This window comes from Rhinoraja longicauda, chromosome 11 (assembly GCF_053455715.1).
Source record: "Rhinoraja longicauda isolate Sanriku21f chromosome 11, sRhiLon1.1, whole genome shotgun sequence".
In the NCBI taxonomy this organism is placed as follows: Eukaryota; Metazoa; Chordata; class Chondrichthyes; order Rajiformes; family Arhynchobatidae; genus Rhinoraja; species Rhinoraja longicauda.
In genome coordinates, this window is record NC_135963.1 from 17,134,756 (window position 1) to 17,156,247 (window position 21,492).

At 40.7% G+C, this 21,492-nt stretch overlaps 1 protein-coding gene across 8 annotated transcripts in view; it reads left to right on the forward strand.

The window, feature by feature from the left end:
- st3gal3a (ST3 beta-galactoside alpha-2,3-sialyltransferase 3a) overlaps nt 1-21,492 on the forward strand; it is a 350,137-nt gene that overhangs the window by 181,217 nt on the left and 147,428 nt on the right. For all 8 annotated transcript variants that reach the window (XM_078408347.1, XM_078408350.1, XM_078408351.1 and 5 more), the window contains one exon: nt 11,666-11,760. In XM_078408347.1, coding sequence (XP_078264473.1) covers nt 11,666-11,760 — 95 coding nt within the window. The remainder of the gene's footprint in view (nt 1-11,665; nt 11,761-21,492) is intronic.

The window sequence follows — 21,492 nt, forward strand, 5'->3', positions numbered from 1 at the left end:
ATTACTGTTTGTTTTTGCAAGAATTAGCTGGAGGTTCTATATTACGACTTAAAATTGCAATTTAAAATCATTGCACTGAACATCCTGCATTTTTGAAAAGTGTTTGACATGCAGAAGTATAATCATTTCTTTTTGCTGCAACACTCCAGTCAGATTATTGCTTTTTCTTACGTTTTGGTTTATTATTGTCATGTACCCCAAAGTACTATGAAAAGTTTTGTTTTGCATGCTATCCAATCAAATCTGATAATACCATACAACCAAGCCAACTCAAGTACATTATTTAGAGCAAAGGGAATGATACAGACTGCAGAATATAGTTTGCAGCAGTGTAGCATAACAGTTCCAGAGACAAAGTCCAATGTCTGCAATGAGGTGGATGAGAATCTGACTGTACCCTAGCATATGGAAGGGCCATTCGGAAGCCGATAACGGGGGGAAGAAGCTGTTTTTGAATCTGGTAGGGCACACTTTCAAGCATGTATCAACAACTAACTAGATCTTTTAAAATATTTGTTGGCTGGAGTCTTTGGAAAATAACGTGATTGTACCATGCAAACATAATAGCATCCAATCCAAATGCAACCCAATTTGTTAAGGAGAAAGAAGGTCCCCTAATCAGGGAAACTTATTCCCCCTACTTTCCTGTCAGTTCCTTCAAGATTTTACCACTCAACCGCACACTAGGGGGGGTTTACTGTGTCCAATTAATCTGCCAACGTGCGTTTTTGAGATCTGGGCAGAAACCATTACAACTAGATGTGGTCACAGGAAAATTATACAAACTCCACACATATACCATACTGAAGCCAGGTTTGTACCAAGGTCATTGGAGCTGTTAGGCAGCACCTTATCTAGCTGTATCATTGTGTTTACTTCATATATAAGTTGGTCTTTATCCAATCACCTTCATTTTCTTACCTTCTTCCAGTGGAAACTGTTTCTATTGGGTCGAAAGCACCGAAGCATAATTTTTCGTCCACCACGTCCATGCGAACCATCAAATACCTATCTGCATTAATCTCATGTACCAGCCAATCTGATTAGATTCTTAATGATTTTAAATACCGGCTTCCATCAAAATCTCAGTTGGTTGGAATTGGTCATAACGTTTCTTCCACCCTGACCCTGAGTGCTGGTTCTCCAGGGTTGTGTGTTCAGCCCCCTGATCTACTCTGCACTCTGACTGTGTGCCAACTATAACGCCAACCCGATCTTTAGGTTTGCGGTGGTACCTCTTTTGGCAGTCAGATCAACAACAACATTGAGACAAAGTACAGGAAAGACATTAGGATTCATGTGTTATGGTGTAAGAGCAACCTAACTCTTAACATCATCAACATAAGAGTTGGTTGTTGAACTAAGGAAGCGGGGCTTTGAAAACAACCCTGTTCCCATCATGGCACGATGGCGCAGCGGTAGAGTTGCTGTCTGTACGGAGTTTGTACGTTCTCCCTGTGGCCCGCGTGGTTTTTCTCAGAGATCTTCGGTTTCCTCCCACACTCCAAAGACGGACAGGTTTATAGGTAAATTGGCTTGGTAAATGTAAAACCTAACCTGTTTCCTTCACACTGATGGGGTGATTTAAAAGTAGCAGTGTATTTATTTTAAGCATCTGAATAGATTTGGTACATCTTTGAGGATTCTCTCGAACTTTACATATGCACCTTGAAAAGTATTTTGATGGGATGCATCTCAGCCTGTTAGGACAACTGCTGTGTTCTTGACTGCCTGTACCTGAGGAGAGTGATGAATACAGCAAGGGTTGTAATCATGGTTCCATCCAGGCCAACTATATGGTGCATTGCATCAGGAGGCTGTGAATATCACCCAGGATGTCTGTCACCTTGGTCGTTCTCTTTTTCTTCTACCTTCTGGGAGAAGCTACCGAGCTTGAAATCCTGGATATCTAGACAAGAGCTTTTTCCCCACTGCTATCAGACTACTGAACCGATCATCCCTTTCTCATTCCCTTCCTGGAAGTGGTACCACGTATTCTCACTATAAATTCTACCTCATTTGGTTATTCCATTATTACACCAATATTTGTTTTGGCCTGCTTCAAATTGCACTGCAAACTTTGTACTATTCTGCTTCTTTGCATTTGTTTTGTTATTTATTGCTGTATCTATCATTATTACGTATGCTATGTACTCCATGAGATTCACGTGATCAGGAATTTCATTGCACTCTAGTGCATATGACAGTGGACTAATCCAAATCTCAAGTAAACCTCAGTTCCCAGGTGAACAAACCTAACTGTATTATCCATTCACATTCACATAACTAAATCTGTTATCCCTGGAATCATTTGAATGAATTCCTTCTCCAACAAAGTTTGGTGCTGGAACTAGACACAAAACCACCTATTGTTCATAACGTCAAAAGTGATAGAAGCAGAATTAGGCCAATTGGCCCATCGTCTACTCCGCCATTCAATCATGGCTCATCTATCTTTCCCTCTTAATCCCATTCTCCTGCCTTCTCCCCAAAACTCCTGACACCTGTACTAATCAAGAATCTATCTATCTCTGCCTTATTGCCAAATTAAAGTTTCAAAAATTCATCTTGACCTCCTTGTTCTGCCTATATTTATAAACCATTAAGGTTCTTTATGCTTTTTAACAATTATCTTTGCCTGTCTTGTCATTTGCAACAAACTATGCACATGCAACTCACCAGATCTCCATTCTTTGACCCTATTCAAATGTGATTTAGTCACTGCTGGCCTCTGAAATATTTAGTTAACAGTGGAGAGCTATCTAGTTTTTGCATTGATTACGTGCAATGTTCACTTTGTGATAATGCAATCATTCTACTGTTACCATACTTGCATCGTGGCATTAATAGAACAAATTCCAGTGAGGCCACTAGCTTTTATTATTGAACTGTTGCTATTGGGGGGTTTGTTTCTTTATAAACCTGAGTTTATATATCAAAGTTGGAGTTTGGGTCTGACTAGGAATTCAGGGTAAGTAGTGGATTTCTATTGTGGGAAAATTCCTAGAAAATATATATTTTTTAATTTGCACATCACTAGAGTTAAATTTTAATAAAAGATGCTATTAAGGAAATGAGGTTGGATAAATACACTCAGTTGTCATGTTTTGGGATATTTGTTCAAAATGTGTTTTTATATGAATATATACCATATGCCGATAGAATAATGTAATTTGTTTGATGCTTCTCAAACTAATACATGTGGTAGGCTTCTGCGTGAATCGGTAAGAATATTTAATCTGTGTAATTTTGACTATGATGGTGCAGCATTCGGTCATGTGACTGCCAGTGACAGACCAAGAGATTTCTAGTTCTCTTACTTGAATGGATTATTTTAACCTATGGATGCTCAGGTCAAATGAAGTACATCCATTGTAGTCACAATGGAGACAACTAACTTAACACAGACTGGTGATCAAAGCTAAAGTCTAATTGATCTGTAAACTGATTACACCATGCGGTAATTTGTCCAGTCAGGTAATGGGAGCCTAATGTCCATGAACTAATGTCCAGTATACTAATGGAACATTATTCCTGGAAGTAGGGAAGCATTACCTTCACCTAATTGGGATGTAATTTATTCCAGAAGCATTTTGCATCAGCCTTTGGGTCGAAGGAGGCCATTTATTGCCCGAAGATGAGGATACCTTCTGTCACTTGAAAGGAGATCAATCCATCAGTCTTTTGGTATACGAGTTCAAAACAATTTTAATGGTCAACCTCTTTCTACTGGGTCAAGAGAATAACTTGTTAAAAGCTTTAACTATACCTAACACCAGTTCTTCACAGATGATGTGAAGGTTTGTCCACCTCTTGAAAGTTCGAACCATTTTAATAAAGGATCATCAAAAGTCTTGAATACACTGGCCAGCTTAGATTACTTATTCTATTTCCATTTCAGCCTTTCTCAGTGTGAATGTGCAGTATTGTCATATAACATATTTGGATATTAAAACTGAAAAAAATTCAAACCCATCCAACAAAGTCATTTAGTTAGTGGTATGAAAGTTTCTTGCTGTAGTGAAAACTGACGAACGGCTGTACTGGGAATAAATGGAATAAATGAATTAAGTCAGTGCAGTTGCCTTGCATCAATAACCAATGAGACCAAACAACATAGTAACATAATAACAGGAGCACTGCATTCAACCCGTTGAGTCAGTTAACAAAATTATGGTTGATCTGTGGTTGAACTCAGTGTACCCACAATTAATCCTGATCTCTTGGTATCTTTGGCTAACAAAATGTATCAATCCCAGATTTAAAATTAGCTATTGACTGAGCATCAATTGCAGATGGAAATTTTAAACCGCCCTTTATGAGTACAACAATTTGAGAGTTGCATCTCTGGAAGATTTGAAATGTGCCAAGTGTTACTGTTAACAATGTTGAACATACTTGTCTATTATCTGAGAAAGTTTAGGTTTATCATTGTCACGTGCACTGAAGTACAGTGGAAAGCCTTGTTTTAATTATGTAGAATGCATGCTAATACTTTTAATTGGCGTCTGTACAACCAGAGCAATTGTACTGCTCAAGTGATTGTTCACAACATAAGTGTAATATATGATCACCAAGACCACCTAATTTCCATTAAGCATGCTGCTGAAATCTCTTCCATTTAATTTCTGTGGACCCTTTTCATTCATGTTATGGTTTGTTATTCGTTTGGACATGATTTCAATCGGAAATGAGAGAAACACTTAAGTTATTTTGCAAATTGATAAACAGTGAAGAAAGCTGTCTTGGGAAAAAAACTGTTCCTATGTAATCCCCCTGCAGTGGTCAGCTACCAACGTCTCTTAAGAACACAGCCGTTACTTTGACAAGCAATCACTTCTATTGACACTTGTGCAATGATACTCTATTATACAATGTAATGTGCAGCCTTTAGTTTGTTTTTAGCTTGTGCCAACAAAAAAAGACAAGCTTTCAAAAAAGACCATTATTTTTGAAAAAAATGATATTGCAAGTATGAATCTTTCTCGCTCCTAACCTCTTTTTCCACATTGAGACAATGGTCTTAATAATTACCTATTTCTATAACATGAAGTTTCATAGGAAAACAACTATTGGCTTACAGCAGAATTCCCAATGCAATAATCATTTTGTGTATCTTGGGTCTTGTGAATATCAGAAATGGGTGTAAAATGCAGCAATATTCCTGTGTATAATAATGATACACTTTTTTTTAAGTTTTAAAAAAAGTTGGAAGAACATATTTTTATTCAGTTAGCCAGTTGTTTATCTTGTACATTGCTGATTATATTATGAGCATGTTATTTTGATTCTGTGGTTTATTTAAGTTGCAAAATAATCTGAAAAGTAGTTCAGCAGTAGGTTGTGGCCGAATGTTTGGTTCATTGAATTGATAGGAAACATTGGCAGCATTACCGTTTCTCCATTAATATCAGTGGGAGTTGTTGTCAGTAACCTGTATTGATCATAGGACAGGCTAATGAAGATGTTTGTTCATAGAAACTATTCTTGGGAAAACTGTTGTCAAGCCATGAAAAGCAGAGAAAAGCACAACCAATGACACTTGGATTTGTTGCCTGTCATTTTGTCTGAAATATTTTAATTGTTTTGATGTTAGTGCTGTCAGACATATTTACTGTGTGGCAAAGGCCTGTTTACTGAAGTGGAACCTTCGCCTTCAAAGCTGTTTTAACAAAGTGCTTATACAGCTGCTTTATTCAGCTGTGTCACGCTATCTTGTAGTGATTTCAGGCACAATTTATTACCAAACATTCAACCTTCTGAGGTTCAGCATTTTACTCTGTATACTAACCTTGCCATCATGGGTTGTTTGCAGGATGGGTTATATTGTTAAAATTGGCTTTTATTTATTTAGGTCTAATCATGTCACCAAAATGTACCAAGACTAAGTCTATATGGAGACCAAACAATAACTGGATCATTAAATAACAATAAAATCTGAACCAAAATTTATCTCTTAAAGTACATGGTATATCCCTCCTAGTAAAGCACAGTGTAGGACCAAGGTGTTACCTTGCAAATGCAGAGGGGAATTAGGGAAAAGATTTATAAAGATTTCAAAACTGAAAGGAAGCTGGTAAAAGAACTAAACAATATGATGGAGAATGCTGTCTTGAGAACGACGGCCCAGAAGATCATCGGCTGCTCACTGCCCTCCCTGGAGCACCTGTTCAGCCTACGCTGCCTCAGTAGAGCAGGCAAAATAATAAAAGATCCATCCCACCCCGGCCACCGTCTGTTTGTTCATCTGCCCTCTGGATCGACGTTTCAGGTCGATCAAATTCCGAACAAACAGACTTAAGAACAGTTTTTACCCCAGGGCCATACGAGAACTGAACACTACCTTCTGCACTAGGCAACACTGTTAAAACTTTTGTACTTAATATAATTGTATTTATTTGTTTTTGCATTTATTGCATATATGTTTTTACGCACCGTCAGGATTGGCTATTTTTTAATTTCGTTGTACTCGTTGCAATGACAATAAATGAATATTATTATTATTATTATTATTATCTTGAACATAATAAACAGTTATGTTTTTCTCGTATTGTAGATGGATTACTTGTTGATTCTGATTAAATGCCGCATTTGCATCAAAAAGTAAATCCATCAAGCAATTTCAACAACAACATAAAGGCTTTGAAATCTTATTGGGCTTGTGAAAGGATTTACTCAGCTTTGATATTTCAAGAAGATGATTGAGAATCACTCATCCAAGTATTTTCAAAGCTTTGAAACTAGGTGATAAAACTATTATTGCTGCAATTGATTTGCCAAACGTTAACACTGTAGGAAAACTGGTCGCACAACTCCTTGACTTTAATTCATCTGCAAAGAATATTGCAAAGAAACTGCTTCTTTGTTTTGAACTTAGATGTAGCAGATGATGGATCATCGGTGGTCAAAACTAAACTGATGTAATCTGATCTTACGCTGATGAGAATGATGAAAAGCACTCGATGATGTGCTTATGATGTTGACTCTTAAGTCTATTCCACCTCTAAAGGATGTTGATGTTACAATTCTTGTTACTTGTGAGACCAAGTTTGTGTAGTTGATGCATATAATTGATGTTGAATATGCCATCTGTTATCATGGGGGTAATTTTACATTATACTAACAATGATTATTGGCAGAGTGTAAGATTTGAGATTTGTAATGCAATATCAATCTGGATGCTAACTATTCCTTTAATACTGTCACCCTTAAAGGATAATTTAATGTGACTGTCTGTTGGCTAGTCTTGTAATAGTATTCTGTGGGACAGAACATTCCAAAGTGGGAAATTTGATAGAAAATACCTAAGGATGTTGCTGACTCTAAGGCTGTTCATGAATTCTGTAATAAAGTGCTTTGAGAAGTTGATTATGGCACAAATCAATTCCTGCCTCAGAGATAACAGAAACACTGCTGTTGATCAACTACAGCTCGGCGTTCAACGCTATCTTCCCTCCAAACATCACCGAGCTCCAGGACCTGGGTCGCTGTATTTCGCAGGGCCTGATGGTCTGCATCCCAAGGTACCCAAGGAGGAGGCTCTAAAAATTGTGGACGCATTGGTGATCATTTTCCAATGTTCTATAGATTCAGGATCAGTTCCTGAGAATTGGAGGGTAGCTAATGTTATCCCACTTTTCAAGAAAGGAGCAAGAGAGAAAACAGGGAATTATAGACCAGTTAGCCTGACATCGGTGGTGGGGAAGATGCTGGAATCAATTATTAAAGAAATAATAACAGTGCAGTTGGATAGCAGTAAAAGGATTGCTCCAAGTCAGCATGGATTTATGAAGGGGAAATCCTGCTTGACTAATCTGGAATTTTTTGAGGATGTGACAAGTAAAATGGATGAAAGAGAGCCAGTGGATGTAATGTATCTGGACTTTCAGAAAGCCTTTGATAATATCCCACACAGGAGATTAGTGGGCAAAATTAGAGCACATGATATTGGATGTAGGGTATTGACATGGATAGAGAATTCGTTGGCAGACAGGAAACAAAGAGTAGGAATAAACGGGTCCTTTTCAGAATGGCAGGCAGTGGTGAGTGGAGTGCCGCAAGACTCGGTGCTGGGGCCGCAACTGTTTACAATATAAATGATTTAGATGATAGAATTAAAAGTAGCAACTAGCAACACTAGCAATAAAAGTAACACTAAAACTGGTCGCACAACTCCTTGACTTTAATTCCTCTGCAAATTTGCAGATGACACAAAGCTGGGTGGCAGTGTGAACTGAGAAGAGGATGCTGGGAGGTTGCAGGATGGCTTGGACAGGTTGAGTGAGTGAGCAGATGCATGGCAGATGCAGTATAATGTAGATAAATGTGAGGTTATCCACGTTAGCGGCAAGAACAAGGTCAATGGTGTCAGATTATCTCAATGGTGTCAGATTAAGAAAAAGGGAAGTGCAATGAGACCTGGGTGTCCTTGTACACCAGTCACTGAAAGTAAACATGCAAGTACAGCAGCAATGAAGAAAGCTAATGGCATATTGGCCTTCATAATGAGAGGATAGAAGTCCGTCTGCAGTTGTACAGGGCCCTGGTGTGCCCACATCTGGAGCATTGTGTGCAGTTTTGGTCTCCTCATTTGAGGAAGGATATTCTTGCTATTGAGGGAGTGTAGTGTAGGTTTACGAGGTTAATCCCCGGCGGGACTGTCATATGAGGAAAGATTGAAAGGACTGGGCTTGTATTCACTGGAGTTTAGAAGGATGAGAGGGGATCTTATAGAAACATATAAAATGACTGAACATGCTAGATGCAGGAAAAATGTTCCCAATGTTGGGCTAGTCCAGTACCACAGTCTAAGAATAAATGGGAGGCCATTTAAAACTGAGATGAGAAAAAAAAAATCACCCAGAGAGTTGTGAATTTGTGGAATTCTCTGGAAGGCAGTGGAGGTCAATTCACTGGATGAATTTAAAAGAGAGTTAGATAGAGCTCTTGGGGCTAGCGGAATCAAGGGGTATGGGGAGAAGGCAGGCACGGGTTACTGATTGTGGATGATCAGCCATGATCACAATGAATGGCGGTGCTGGCTTGAAGGGCCAAACGGCCTCCTGCACTATTTTCTATGTGACTGAATCCTTGACTTCCTCATCGGCAGACCTCGAGCAGTGTTGCTTGGTAACAACACCTCCAGTGACCATCAAGAGAGGCAGTGCACTTGAAGGTTGTGTGCTTATTCTCTGCTCTACTGCACCCCAACGTCAGTGTATCAAAGCACAGCTCCAACGCTACCATAAATTTGCTAACACCACCACCATTGTTGGCCAAATCGCAGGTAGTCATGAGTTTGTGTATAGGAGAGAGATAGAACACCTGGTTGAGTAGTGTGGCAACAACAACCTCTCACTCAATGTCTGCAAAAACAAGGAACTAATGGTTGTCTTCAGAAAGGGGAAGTCGGGAGACAACGCCTTAGTTTTCATTTGTGGGTCTGTTGTGGAAAGGGGTCAGCAGCTTCAAATTACTGAGTATCTGCGGTAATACTGCAGTTACCATTTTTCTCCTGTGCTGAGAATATGAGTAGATGAGCTAGAATTTTACTGCCAAGAGGAAGGTTGCTAAAAGCAATAAAAACTATAAAAAGTGTAGGAAGAGAATTGAGGGTTACCAGAGTTAGGCAGGCATATTACTAGTGCTGGAGATATAAGTGAACATGAAGCCCACATCAGATTGAAGACATACTTGACAAAGGGCATGACAAAGGAACATGTGCCACATCAGAGGAACAGATACTGTTGCAGAGAGGAGGGGTAAAACATGTTGCTATTTTTCCATGAACAATAATAGATCTTTCAAAAAAGTCCACTTAAGAATTATATCTTAGGACTGCCTTTTGACTTCCAGTTCAATGTTTTAGGCGAGCAAATATTTACAGAAGGATTTTTTGTTTATTATGTTATCTGTAGGTATGTTTACAGACCTGTTATACTGCTGCAAGTAAGAATTTCATTGTTCCATTTTCGGTACATATGACAATTAAACACTCTTGACTCTGAGATTCAGTTTGTAAGGAAGCCAATGTATGGATGCTTGCTGGTGCTGTGAAGTGCCTCATAAATAAAGTACATTTGTGGATGGTTTCAATGACTGACTACGTTCAGTATCTGAACCAGTGAATATGGAAGATAGTGAGACAGATGGTATCCCTGCATAAAATTAAAAGCATGCCTGACAAGGAGTCCCCACTGCACTTCCAACTAGTTAAGCATATATCCCACAACAAATAAATAGTGATTTTGAAGAGAAAGGTGCGTAAATTGATAGCAAAAGTTTTATTTAAAATCAATGATGATATCAGCATGGAAAATTGCTTTAAATAAATTGCACCTGAAGTAAGTGTAACATTTAAAAACATGTTCTAAATGCAGATGGTAAATGGAAATCGGAAAATAAAAAGACATATTGTTCAATTTTAAATTTTTTATAATGGTCCAACAAGCACCCTGCTGTAATATAAGTCCTGTAATACTTGCCTTGATAAATGTGTAAATTATGAACAACTTTACAAATAGTTTTTAAAGCTGTATATTTTAAATTGTAACAAAATACAGTTTGGGATCCCATTCCTGCACCTCTGGTAGTCTCAGCAAGCCAATGTTCTGAATTTCCAATACTCTTGTTTAAAGCCCGTGAACTTTTTGATGGTGCAAAGGAGTTTTTATTTGAATAGTCCGATGAAAAATGAATAGGTGGGGTGATGCACAAGGATCTTTTGGGTACTCCCAAAGTGGGGCATGGTCACAGATCCAGAAGCACTTCCTGATCGAACCAGGCAAGTGCCTTCGATTTTCGTAAACAATCAACTTTAGAACGTCCACCTGAGGATCTCACAGATTCACATGCTAAGCAGAAATAAATCTTCTGTATGTCGAGCAGGGTTGGGCGAGACTGAAGTTTCCCAAGAGCTGAGTGTGATTCTGGCATGTATACAGTGTGCCATGGCATTAATGGTTTTTTTTAAACTGGACTTTGTCTTTTGCATTGGAGCAGCTTGCTAATTATAGTTGTTTTAAAGCCTATATCTTTAAATTATTCCTAAAAAAATGTATTATCTTCTTTTGTGCCCATATTTTCTTGCAGTGATGCACACATCAAAACAGTATATTTTAATGCATGTATGGAATAGAGTGGGATCTGAACAAACCAGAATGAATAACCATCCTCAAGGGAAGCTCTAACGTGGAATTTCTTTGCAAGAATGCTATCATTCTAGCGTAAGGGAAAAATACCCCAATCAAATATCTGAACACTAATGCCTCTATTTTGTAACCAGTTGCTACAATAAAAAATGTGATTTAAAAAAAACCTGGAATTTAGCTCAGAGGTTTCATTTACTTCAGAAGTTGGTGTGTGGACAGATTACTAACAATGCGCTTCACAAGCAGTTAATTGCTTGTAATGTGTTACGCTGATGGCATTTTTGAACTCTGCATTGATTCTGCCATTATAATGAATCAAATTAGTCATGGTTTTCATTGTTTGGAAAAAAGCTTTTTACCTTTTGTTGGCGTTATCTTTCACCAGAGATACCGATGACTATGATAAAAAGAATTTAAAGCATTATGTATTATTTCAATGATGTTGCAAAGAACACAGAAATTACTTTAACATTGTTATACTTTTTCATTTTCCTTTCTTCTGTCCTATGTTTCAGATTCTCAAAACCAGCACCAATGTTTCTTGATAACACCTTTAGGCGATGGTCAAAACTGAAAGATTTTGTTCCACCATTTGGAATCAAAGGACAAGGTACTGTTGCAGCAAAAACATTTGGGACAGTGTTTTTTGAATTTAAGGAGTTTACATAAATACTGGCAAAAAGTTTGATCGCTTAAAAAAAATCTTCCTGCTGTACTTTTATCAACAAATAAGCAAATATATTCCTGTGTGAAACTAACTGAAGTTACTTAGCCTTAGCCTGCCTAAAATTATACAAAATAAAAAAAGACAGGTCTTTGTTAATAGATTTACCGGTGAAAATAGAACCAAGTGACTTGGCCACCTATGGCCAGGAACCCTGTAAAGAATATTACCAACAACAATTTTACCTTCACTACCATCTTTTTGTTTATCTGTGGTGTTTACAAAGGTTTAGTTTAACTGAGAAATCCTGTATTTACATTTCATTGTGTCAATTTTGGCACCAGAAGCAACATAGCCCCCAAAGGGGAGGGGTGAGATTTGAATTGGATTCTACTTGAGCTAATTATTCTGTGCTGGGATATAATTTATTTTTTAGATTTTTAGATTTAGAGATACTGCGCGGAAACAGGCCCTTCGGCCCACTGAGTCCGCGCCGCCCAGCGATCCCCGCACATTAACACTATCCCACACACACTAGGGACAATTTTTACCTTTACCCAGTCAATTAACCTATATACCTGTACGTCTTTGGAGTGTGGGAGGAAACCGAAGATCCCAGAGAAAACCCACGCACAGGGAGAACGTACAAACTCCGTACAGACGGCGCCGTAGTCAGGATCGAACCCGAGTCTCCGGCGCTGCATTCGCTGTAAGGCAGCAACTCTACCGCTGCGCCACCGTTATAAATAATCGTTTTAAAAGTTGTGTCAAATTAAGTTTCCTGGCTTTGTCAAGCTGAGTTTGTGTTTGTAAGAGATTATAATAATAATAATAATGCATTTTATTTATATAGCGCTTTTCATATACTCAAAGACGCTTTACAGAGATTTAGAGAACATAGGGAAATGAATAAATAGATAAATAAGTAAATAAGTAAACGAACAGAGAAAGGAGACAGAAGGTGAGGTGACCTTCAGTGGTTGAAGGCAGTACTGAACAGGTGAGACTTCAGCGATGTTTTGAATGTGGTGAGTGTGGAGGAGTCTCTAACGGTTTGGGGTAGTGAGTTCCATAGGGTGGGAGCAGCGATGGAGAAAGCCCTGTCCCCCCAGGATCTGAGTTTGGTCCGGATGTGGGGGGGATAGGAGATTGGCAGCAGCAGAGCGGAGGGTGCAGGTGGGAGTGTGCCTGTGGAGGAGGTCGTTCAGGTAGGATGGGGCCAGGTTATGGAGGGCTTTGTAGGTTATGAGGAGGATTTTGTACTGGATTCTCTGGGGGATGGGGAGCCAGTGGAGTTTGTAAAGGACGGGGGTGATATGGTCACGGATCGGGGTGTGGGTGAGTAGACGGGCAGCGGAGTTTTGAATGTATTGAAGTTTACTGATGATTTTTGAGGGTGCGCCATAGAGGAGGCTGTTGCAGTAGTCCAGACGGGAGGTGATGAAGGCGTGGATGAGGGTTTCTGCAGCTGTGGAGGAGAGGGATGGACGGAGACGGGCAATGTTTTTGAGGTGGAAGAAGGCTGTCTTTGTGATGTGTTTGATGTGTTTGTCGAAGGAGAGGGTTTGATCAAAGATGATTCCAAGATTCCGGATGTGAGGGGAGGTGGATACTGGGAGACCATCAATGTTGAGGATGAAGTTTTGGGTGGATTTGGTGAGCGTTTTTGGACCAATGATGATGATTTCAGATTTGTTGCAATTGAGTTTGAGGAAATTTGATTGAAGCCAAGATTTTATTTCAGTGATGCAGTTTGTCAGTGTAGAGTGTGTGGTGGGGGAGATTGACTTGGTGGAGATGAGGAGCTGGATATCATCGGCGAAGCAGTGGAAGTTGAGACCATGACGGCGGATTAATTCACCAAGGGGGAACAGGTAGAGGATGAAGAGGAGGGGGCCAAGGACTGAGCCTTGGGGGACACCTTGGGGGAGGGGAGCGGTGGGGGATTTACAGTTGTTAATGGAGATGAACTGGTGTCTGTCAGAGAGGTAAGATTTGAACCAGGATAGGGCTGTGCCGGTGATGTTAAGGGAGGTTTCAAGTCGGGTGAGGAGAATGGAGTGATTTATGGTGTCAAAGGCGGCGCTGAGGTCAAGTAGGATGAGGATGTTGAGGTTGCCAGCGTCGGAGGAGAGGAGAATGTCGTTTGTGATTTTGAGGAGCGCAGTTTCAGTACAGTGGTTTGAGCGGAATCCGGATTGGAAAGTTTCATACAGGTTATTGGTAGAGAGGTGGTATTTGAGTTGGGAAGCTACAGCACGTTCCAAAACTTTGGACAGAAAGGGTAGGTTGGAGATTGGTCTGAAGTTGTTTGGGGTGTCAGGGTTTAGACCAGGTTTTTTCAGAATGGGGGTGACAGCAGCGATTTTGAGGGATGGCGGGACGATGCCAGTGGACAGTGAGGAGTTTATTGTTGCAGTGATAAGTGGAGAGAGAGCAGGAAGGCAGGCCTTGACAAAGCTGGAGGGGATGGGGTCCAGAGAGCAGGTGGCAGTTTTTATTCCTGTGAAGAGGTCAGAGAGGTCGGTGGTGGAGATTGGGGAGAACTGAGGCAGGGGTTGACAGGATAAGGGGGGGCAGGTGGTTTGAGGGGGAGCAGGTGCGTTGGTGGTTAAGGTGCTGTAGATGTTGTCTATTTTGCTTTGGAAGAATGAAAGGAAAGTGGTGCATTTGTCAACTGTGAACGATTGGGAGATGGTGTCCAGGGGGCCGAGGAGTTTGTTTATTGTAGAGAAGAGTGTTTTTGGGTTTCCGGAGCCAGAGTGAATTATTTGAGAGTAGTAGGTGGAGTGGGCGCGGGAGAGGGCATCTTTGTAGTGCTGCAGGTGGTCTTTGTAGGCTTGGGAGTGAATTGTGAGACCTGTTTTGTTGCGGAGTCTTTCAAGTTGGCGGGCATGAGTTTTCATCATGCGGAGTTCAGGGGTAAACCAGGGAGCAGAGTGGGTGAAGGAAACTGTTTTGGTTTTTATAGGTGCAAGCTGGTCGAGGCAGGAGGAGAGAGTGCGGTTGTAGTAGTCAGTGAGGTCAGAGGGGCTGTGGAGGTCAACGAAGGGAGAGGCGGACATTATTTCAGAGAGGGAGGATGAGAGCGAGGTAGGTGAAACAGTTCAGCTTACGGAAGTTGATTTTGCGTTTTTGCTTTGGAGCTGGGGTGGGAATGTTGACAGACATGGTGATGGCTAAGTGATCAGAGAGGGTGGGGTCGGAGCCAGAGAGGTGATGTAGATTTAGTCCAGTGGAGCAGACAAGGTCCAGAATGTGCCCACGGTTATGGGTGGGAAAATTGACGTGTTGAGTGAGGTTAAAGCAGTTGAGTATTTCAGTGAAGTCAGCGGTTATTGTGGAGTCAGTGGAGTGCATATGGATGTTGAAATCACCGAGGAGGAGGATTGAGGGGGAGAGGGAACAGAACTGGGTCAGAAAGTCAGAGAAGTCAGAAAGGAATGATGGGTGTGGTTTGGGAGGGCGGTAGACAACTGCCATGACTAATTGTGTGTGGCCAGAGAGTTTGAAAGCCAGGTGTTCAAATGAAGGAGCAGATGAGATGGAGATGAGGTTGATCTTGAAGTCCTGTCGGTGAATTACGGCAATCCCACCACCTCGGCCTTCCGAGCGTGGTTTATTGATGTAGCACCAATGTCGTGTAATGGACCATCTTGATATAAAGTGCTCGCTTTAGGGTATTTAATTTCCACTTGTCCGTTTGACTCTTAACAGAAAGCATTGTTGACTTGCTATTTTTTGACAGAGGTTTCAACTTGTATGTTGAGGAAAATGATCTTTCACACTGATTGTATAATTGTTATAATAATATTAAGCTCCATTTCATTTTCATGTAAAGATGTTGGTTATATCTTTGTTGACTGTTCAAACTAATGTGGACAAACTATCAAATTAGAAAACAACTTAAAACTTTGAAGGACTTTGCTACATTGGGATAAAAGAGATGTGATATAATCTATCTCTTTGCTCTGGTCAACACAGGAACCATGATCTGTAGAATGCCACAGGATATGAGGGAATATTAATCCTGACGATACTCCAGGGCTGATTGTTGAAAATTCTACCTACAGCTATTCACACCTCTCAAAAGATGACATAAACTTGTGTATGATCTGTTCAAGACCACAACTTGTTTATGATCTGTTCAAAGAACATCGAACTTGCTAAACCAAATATCTCATTAAGCCTTTTAAAAATGTGACCTTTTAACTTAAAAGCAATTATCTTCTTATCGTGTCCACACATGCTAGATATTGTGTTTCAGCCAAAACTGAACACAACTCTTAGCAATATCATTGTTCTCTGCAAGGTCCTCGGCTTTGCATTCGTGCTCCAATAGAGGACATCTTAATAGGTGCTCCCTAGTTTGTGGTTCAGTGTCACAGATGCAGATGACGTCTTCAGTGTCTATATAACCCCACTTCTTGAGAGTCGCTTTACAATGACCAGTACCAGCTCTCAGTCTGTTGAGGCATTTCCATTCAGCCCAGCTTGATTCGGCCCCAGGAGGAAGTTCTTCTTTGGAATTATAGACATGGATGTCGTTGATGGGAGATTGGCTAGTCTCTCTTCCCATAATGCAACTCTAGTATCTTCAGCTTCAGCATTTGGTTCAACTTCGCTGAGGAAGCTTTTCCTGGACTTTAGCCGACTCTTTGCGTGTTCATGGCTGAATAGTGGATGTCGTACATTTGTGGTCTGGCGATGGCGTTCTCTACTGCTTGCTGCACTGCGACAAATCTCTGGTGGCGCTATACCAGATAGTATGTATAAGGCTGTCAGTTGATGTTGGTCTAAGACATCCAGTGATAAGGCGGCAGTTTGTATTGATGGCTGGATCAATCTTCTTAGCATGGGCTGATCTTTCCCAGACTGGGCATGCATTCTCTGCTGTTGAATAGCAAAGGGCCAAGGCAGTTGATCGTAGAGTTGATCATGAATTACGCCCCATCTTGTTCCAGTAAGTTTGCTGACAATGCTGTTTCTTGCACAGACTTTAGCTTTTGTCTTCTCAACATGGATCTTGAAAGAGAGACAACGATCTAAGATGACTCCTAGATATACTGGGTGATGGCAGTTTTCAAGAGGGGTACCAGACCAGGTGACGTGCAGTTAGCGTTTGGCTTTTTGGTTGCGCAGATGGAATGCACACACCTGCATCTTTGATGGATTTGCACGGTGGTGGTTCTCATCGTAGTACAGTGTTAGTTTGTTGAGGCCATTTGAGAGTCGTTCTTCAACAGTCACTGTCTTGGGCAGCTACACCAAGGACGTCTGCATAGATGAAGCGTCCTTCACTTCTAGATTAGTTGTTAGCGTAGATGTTGAAGAGTATTGGTGCAAGCACACTTCCCTGTGGTAGTCCGTTCTTGAGTTTCCGCTATCTGCTCTTCTTACTACCCAGTTCGACAAAGAAGTACCTGTTCTCGAGCATCCTTTCAATCAATTCTGTTAGATGGATGTCCTTGGTAAGCTCCAGGATCTTGTGGAGAAGGCATCTATGGTTAACAGTGTCGTAAGCAGCTGAGGGGTCGACAAACACAACACTGGTTACTTTCCCTTCCTCAAAACCATCTTCAATGTGCTGAGTGAGGTTGAGTACTTGGTTCGTCATAGACTTGCCGGGGCGGAAACCAGCTTGCTCTGGGATGAGGAGATTATCAACAACAGGTCCAACTCTGTCAAGTATCAGGTGTTCAAAGAGCTTGTATGTATTACTCAGAAGTGAGATTGGCCTATAGGTCTTAGGAATCGATGGATCTTTCCCGGGTTTCAGGAGTGCCAGTACATGTGCTTTCTTTAGATCTTAGGAAGCTTGTGGGTAGGCAAGCAGTGGTTGTACAGCTGTAGCAGCCATTTCTTAGCAACAGGTCCAAAGTTCTTAATCTGCTTTGTTGAGATGTTATCCTGGCCAATTGCTTTTCCTGGCTTCAGTGAAGAGATGCCCTTTACCAGCTCTTCCATAGTCATGGGTCAAGTGTGACCAGAGTCTTTGCTGTACTTCTTGTGGTCAAGTTTGATCTTGTTCTTCATCTTTCTACTTTTACCGTTCTATAGCAGTTGGTTGGTAACTTGATTTGCAGTGACTTTGGGCGGTTGAGGTGGTGCTTTCAGGTCACGACGAAACTTTCGGATGGTTGACCATGCTTTCTTGTTGTTTTTCTACAAATCGGTAGACTCTATCAAGGCTTGCCAGGTCTTACGACGCTCCCGAGATATGCATTCCATCATTTTCTCGCCCATTTCGGTTGTTTCATCAGAGAAAGGATCTTCTTCAAACATGGCAACATACTCTTCATATAATTCCGAGCTTTCTTTGGAAAGTCCAGGTAGATATTGCATTTTACAGCCCCCTGGGAGATGCCTTCTCGCCGTCTTCTTCACAAGTTCAACGAAGCTGTCATAATTGCTTGATATTGGTACAATACGCTTGATTTTCTGTTTCATCTTGTCAGAGAACCCTTTCCAGTCTGCTTTCTTGTAATTAAAGCGCCTCTTGAAAGGAACACTGGTTGGTCTTACAGCTGCATTGACTTGGATGCCAATAGGCCAATGTTGGCTCGCTGGGATAAGGTCCAACATGATCTTCCGACACAGACCTGTGATGTTAACGGTGATAGTGACTAGATCTGGGTTGTAACCACATCTTCAACAGGCACTGTGGAATGACTATGGTAGCTTGGGGTCATGGATGAGATTAAGTTGGTTGGTGTCCATCCATTCCTCTACTGCTTCTCCATTTTTGTTAGATTCCTTGTACCCCCATTGGTTGCTATGGCTGTTGAAATCACCAATGATGATCTGTGGATTGCTGTGCACTTGTGGAACACTGTGCGGGAACTTGAAGTCAACTGTTGGTGGCTTGTAGAGAGATGTTACTACTGCACCACTCAACTCTACTGTTAGGACTTCGATGTTGTCATCTTCTGAAAAGGATGTAGCTTCTGTAACCAAACTCGCTTTGACAAAGATAGCACTGCCATACTGGCGATGAGGTCACTAGATGACGAGTACCATACCAGGTATGGATGAGCGGTTGTTATCGCTCACTCTATGGGTCTCCTGCAAGTAGAGGATGTCACATTGGAGATTGCTGCAAAGTTCAGCTAAGATTTGTTGCTTGGCCATTGAGAAACCTTCGATGTTAGCAGAGATGAATGTCAGAGCAGGCCCCAGAAAGGACCTTTTCTGACCTATTTCTATTGCATCTATTTCTAGGCATGGCAATAGAACTTGTGTGTGGTGGTTGTAGAATTAGCATTTACCAGGGCCGCGATGTGGACGCTTCTACCATGACCCCAAAAATAATTATTGCAACAGACAGATTTAGTAGGTTATTCATATTTTAAACATAGATTTAATCATGCAGAATATTATATTAAATAATACTTTTCTTTTCTGCAGTCGCAGATATTTTGTTAGAAGTATATTAATTATAGCTTTATTTTTATTTTACACATTTAGGCTATCTTTATATTATGTTTCCACACAAAAAAAATATAGCAAATGGTTTTGGGAAGATTAACTAGGTAAACAGGACATTTTTTGCTTCCATTTTTAAAAACAATGGGGAAGCTGAATTTTTTTCAAATAATTTATTTCTCACTGAATTCCAGTTACTTTATGTTGTGACATTTGGAGTCGAATGTTTCATTTTAGTATAGTGAGAATAATTTCTCATCAAGGAATGCATCTCATATTGTCTTTGTTTTGATGAGAAATAATAGAGCTGGATAACAACATGCGCATATTTTCACACACATCGCAAGGATTTGGATTATAGAAGTATAATCCAAACATAAAGTGCGAGTGAGCCAAAGGAGATATTGTGAAGTGTACAGGAAGGAACTGCAGATGCTGGTTTAAACTGAAGATAGACACAAAATGCTGGAGTAACTCAGGCAGCATCTCTGGAGCGAAGGAATGGATGACGTCTCAGGTCAACACCCTTTTTCAGACTTGACTGGTATAGTTGAGTTGATGTAGTAGGTTGAATGAAGGATTTTCAAGGTGGCGGTGAGGTTTGATAGAAAGTTGAAGAACTTGGGCATGAATGGTTAAGTGGATGCCGAAAGTGATGGTTCTCATATATCATATATATATACAGCCGGAAACAGGCCTTTTCGGCCCACCAAGTCCGTGCCGCCCAGCGATCCCCGTAACATTAACACTATCCTACACCCACTAGGGACAATTTTTACATTTACCCAGCCAATTAACCTACATACCTGTACGTCTTTGGAGTGTGGGAGGAAACCGAAGATCTCGGAGAAAACCCACGCAGGTCACGGGGAGAACGTTCTGATGGACGTGTTTATATTTGAAGCTTGGAAGTAGTTACAGAGATGAGAATTACAAAGATTTAAACACTGTGATTTTTTTAGATTATAAGGATTTGAAGAACTAGAGTTACAGCAGCTCTAAGTATGGAGATCATGTGAAAACTGTTCATGTAGGTTTGTATTTGAGCAGCTGACCTGAGGACAACCAGGTGACCTTTTGAGCAGTCTGATGATCATCATTGTACAGATAAGGGTTTTGCAAACACTTACAGCAATTAAATGTAGAGTAGGGGAGCTGAAGGATTTGAAGTGCAAGCTTGTCAAAAGTAATAGTAGTGTACTGTCTTTACTTCCCTGATGATGCTGGAGTGCAGAGGACTTTTAGGTTGACTGATGATGTTTAATTTGGCAACTGGCAGTACTCAGAGGCAATGCAGTTCTGCTGCTTTTGGATGGTTTAGGTTGAAGAAAGAATGATGTCTCTCAAACTCTTAGAAAAACAGCTCGTGCATCAGGCTGTATTTTCATTGCCTCAATTGGCATTGTACAATGATGAAGGGTTGGTTGATAGTATGCCTTCTGTCCCGCAAAGTCCTTATCAAGATTATGCACGCATCTTCCAGTATGAGTTCAAATCCACAGTCCAGGGTTGCACATCGACTCTAGGTTCTCGGGAAAAAAAAATCTTTGTATCTTAAAGTGCAGTACTCTTTTCATTGCAACCTGTCTTTGCACATATGTTTATATTTAATATAGATGGTTTACATCTGTTTGTAAGTTGTTGCAGCAATATATTTTTATTGCCTACAGAAATATATCTCCATGTTTTATGATGGCATACGTCATGATATTAACAAACAGGGCTATGACAGAACCGTTCTCAGTAAAGATCAATGTCAAACAAAGCTGGGTTAATCCCCCAGAGCTTTTTTCAATCTTTCCTATTGTAATGTTGCATCTCACCTCTCAAAAACTTCCTGTGGGAATGGAGTTAATCTTCAGAGCTAATAGGAAACTGTTCAGTCAGTGAAAATTACAGTCCAGAAGCAATGTATACTCAAACGTCAGTTGAGTAGCTGCGGTATGCAGGTGATGCTTGGGTTTGCACGTGCTCGAGAGCCAAGCTTCAAACCCTCGTTGACATTTTCACTTAAGCAGACGAGAGGATGGGCTTTACACTCAACAATTGTAAGACAAATGTCTTCTACCAATCTGTCTCTATTACACCACGCTGTTTCAGACAAAGATTCACGGCAAGACCTAGTAAATTGTGGAGCACTTCCCATATCTCAGGAGCCTTCTCTGGATGAGGGCAGGCATTGGTGAAGGAATTCACCACTGATTTCAATGCTCCAGCACAGCCTTTGCTCAGTGAAAGAAAAGGTATTTAAAG